At 41.7% G+C, this 3,361-nt stretch overlaps 1 protein-coding gene across 1 annotated transcript; it reads right to left on the bottom strand.

The window, feature by feature from the left end:
- Nucleotides 1-1,190: 1,190 nt before the first annotated feature.
- LOC118477143 (protocadherin alpha-11-like) lies at nucleotides 1,191-3,121 on the bottom strand. The gene is made up of 2 exons (XM_035968612.1): nucleotides 2,863-3,121; nucleotides 1,191-1,533 (listed from the first exon to the last, which is right to left on the bottom strand). The coding sequence occupies exons 1-2, from the start codon at nucleotides 3,013-3,015 to the stop codon at nucleotides 1,201-1,203; spliced, it is 486 nt and encodes a 161-aa protein (XP_035824505.1). The 5' UTR covers nucleotides 3,016-3,121; the 3' UTR covers nucleotides 1,191-1,200.
- Nucleotides 3,122-3,361: the final 240 nt, after the last annotated feature.

Raw genomic sequence — 3,361 nt, 5'->3', positions numbered from 1 at the left:
CTCTCTACAGTTTTAGTCATATTACATTGATCAGAAAGCTAAAATAAATATACCTCAACAAAAATGCTCATGGGACATCCAAGATTTTTCGCACTTATCCGAGAAGGCATAAGGTATTTATGGGCTTCTTATCTTCTTAATTATTTATTGAAAGCCCTTTCGGTTCTCACACACTCATCATAATATGATTACTTCACAGCATTTGTGAGTCAGCGTGGTGAAACCATACGCTCGTCAAAATAATGACATTGAAGAAGTTTTGCCGGTTTTGCAATTTTTATCGAGTATTTGTTTTTTGGCTCACCACCTTTTATGTCTATTTAAGAACCCATTTCTGTGTGGGTTTTGCTGAAAAACGTTGATGATTAAAGGCACAAGAAATGTAGATTTTCAGTATCCACAAACTCTCAGACTATGTTAATAACCAAATTTTGGCTGCCATATTCTCGCTAACTTTACCCCTTAAACCAACCGACACCCAGTTCCTTCAGTCGCAAATATCTCAACTTGTGGTCAAGATAAATGGGTATTTCGTTCCTCGAAATTAAGGCAAATGTACATGTTTTAAGGCGATACCAATAACTCCACATTCCCAAAAATTGACGAGCGCCTGATTCTACCACGGCCTGACACATTTCATTCCATTTCTTTGATCCTGTGGCTATTCGAGTTCCCGCCCCTAGCGCTGTTGACATGACCAAGAATAAAGTATATTATGTATTCTTTTAAGTGAAACAGAGTACATGAAATAGTCGCTTTTAAGGACAAGTGGACTAACCCAGATTTCGGGGGCTTCAGAAATCTTGACATATATCAAAAATGAGCATTGCCCTACCTATAGGAGAAGTTTGGTTTCATTGCTGTGTATATTTGTTCGGTTATAGAGAAAACTCTCCTTGTCTTTTAAAGAATCTAAACACGGGGCAAAAACTTTACCTTTGATTTTCTCAAAAACTATTTTTTTTCGGGGATAGCCCCCTTGTGCTTAAAAGCGACCAAATATCCAGTGGGTGCTCTGGTGTGGTTTGCTTCTTTTTTCCTATGAAACATCTATCGTCCTTATCTCCCCTTCTTCTTTTGTATGTTTGTTACTCTCTTGTAACACCTCTAAACTTCCGGGCGCTCTCATGACCTTACGCAGTTGCGAGCGCCGTAAAACCTCTACTAAATTGTAAAAAAAAAAAGCTTAAAAGCGACCAACTATCCGGTGGGTGTAATCTCCAAGGACCAATAAACTTGAACTGTTACCTCAGGCACTGTGACCTTTGGTAGGAACCTGGAGGTCACGTTGTACACACTCTCGTCCGGGTGAATGAACACCGGCCTGTGTAGGTTCATGTCCACCACTGTGACCATTACGTCAACACTGGCGCTCCGCCGAGGCGAGCCCTTGTCCGTGGCCACCACCGTCACCAGCTGAGAGCCTGAAGATCCAATCAGAGACATCGCAACTCTCAATTCTGCGCGGTCATCAAATTTTTTAACGTCGAAAAGGGAAGTTCCGTTTGTTCCCAGTGCTATAGAATATTCAATCTGTGGACACGAGTATAAACACGGATCTAAATTATGACCATAATAGTAATAAATAAATAAATTACACTTTTATTTGTCTCAGAAGGGCACTTTGGTTTACAATGGCAAACATATACATACATAAATACATAATTATAAATACGTAAATACATAAATATATGCATAAATACATACATAAATACATACATAAATACACAATATTACACAAATACAGAACAGTTTACAACCATGTCATTGTCGGTCACCACTGTGCAGCGCCCTGTATTTTGAGCTAGGGTTGTCGTGTCTTGCTCAAGGACACACCCCAGTGACCACCCATCTGATCCCTGTGTCACCGACACTTGCTTGACATTACTTGAGTCTAAACTCACTGCTCATTTAGCCACTTAAACTTAAACCCTATCACATTGTCCAAATGTCAAGATGGTGGGCACTGGACACATAACCTCGTTTCAAACTCTTCACACATTTTTCTCCTTTCAATGCATTAAAGGTATTCAAAGAAAACCTGTAGCAAATCACCCAATTGCCTTATTGGCCTACCCCCCTCATAATTATTCATAGATCCTATCATATTGTTGTTGTTGTTTTCAAATCACTTTAGCTGCGAGCATTTCGCTCTTGGCAGCGCAATGCCTCCCTCAAGAAACCACATATCCTTGTCATCTGGTCAACGCCAGCAGATTCTATCTTAAAAGTTCATGTTTTTTCATCAGCATCTGCAAGTCTGTGAGGAGCAATACTAGAAAACAGGGAATTCGTACCTCGTATTTTCAAACAACAGAACGGACACCTGTACTCAGACTCCTAAATGTGTAGAAGATACGTTTTTATGTAGGCTGCTGGTTGGTAGCTATGGTGGCGTTGATAGTCTAGTGGTTAGGCTACCGGACTCGTACGTAATCGTGAGATTGCGGGGTTCGAGGGTTCGAGCCTCAGGCTCGACGTTGTGTCCTTGGCTAGACTAAAGAAACCACACAAGGAATGTGGGTGATGGGGGGGGGAGGGTGCTCTGGTGTGGTTTGCTCCTTCTTTCCTATAAAAAAAACCATCGTCTCTATCGCCCCTCCATCTTTTATGTGTTTGTTAGCCCACTCTCTAGTAGCACCTCTAATCTTTGGCACTTATACGACCGTATTGTATTGCAAGTGCTGTAAAACTCTTCATCATCATCAAGTGCCAGATCTGCGACAGACATCGGCGGTCATGGTTCTCCGTTCATTCCTTTGCTCGGATGCTCTCAAAAGAGCTACGTGTCTCTGATCTTTTTCTTTTACCCTTTTAAAGCTCTTACTAAATCTAAAACACAGGGAATTCCAGCTAGCTCACCTCTCCGTTGAGCCCTTCGTCCATATCGGTAGCTCTGAGGTCCACCACACTGGTCCCCACTTTCTCGTTCTCCCTCACACTGACGGCAGGGATGAACTGCGTCCACTCAGGGTCATGGTCGTTCACGTCGGTCACCGTGATGTCCAAAGTCATGCGGCTACGACGGCGCTCAGAGACGGGGGCGGAGGGGTTGTCTGTCGCAATCACTGCCAAGGTGTACGACGCCCGTGCCTCTCTATTGAGCGGAGCAACGACGGAAATAGCGCCCTGGACCAGCAAAAAGTAACAAACAATAATCTAGAATCTAATTAGCGATTGAATTTATTCAACTGTTTCAGAATAATGTACTACGATAGTTAACTTGAATGATCTCTTTTCTAAATCATATAAAAATTTGTCTGCGATAACACTGGTCTACAAGGAATTTGCTTCCAGCATAAAGCCAGCTGATTCATTTAAAAACATTTTTAAATTGAAATTATTTTTTTTTTAAATTTAT

The sequence above is a fragment of the Aplysia californica genome, unplaced genomic scaffold (genome assembly GCF_000002075.1).
Source record: "Aplysia californica isolate F4 #8 unplaced genomic scaffold, AplCal3.0 scaffold00070, whole genome shotgun sequence".
Lineage (NCBI taxonomy): Eukaryota > Metazoa > Mollusca > Gastropoda > Aplysiida > Aplysiidae > Aplysia > Aplysia californica.
Note: the sequence above shows the minus strand (reverse complement) of the source record. Positions and strands in the feature narration are given on the sequence as shown.

Coding starts and splice junctions, on each gene's coding strand:
- LOC118477143 (XM_035968612.1), bottom strand. CDS start 3,015: ATGACTTTGGACATCACGGTGACCGACGTGAACGACCATGACCCTGAG. Junction 1,534..2,862: donor ACGAAGGGCTCAACGGAGAG/GTGAGCTAGCTG, acceptor TCGTGTCCACAG/ATTGAATATTCTATAGCACT.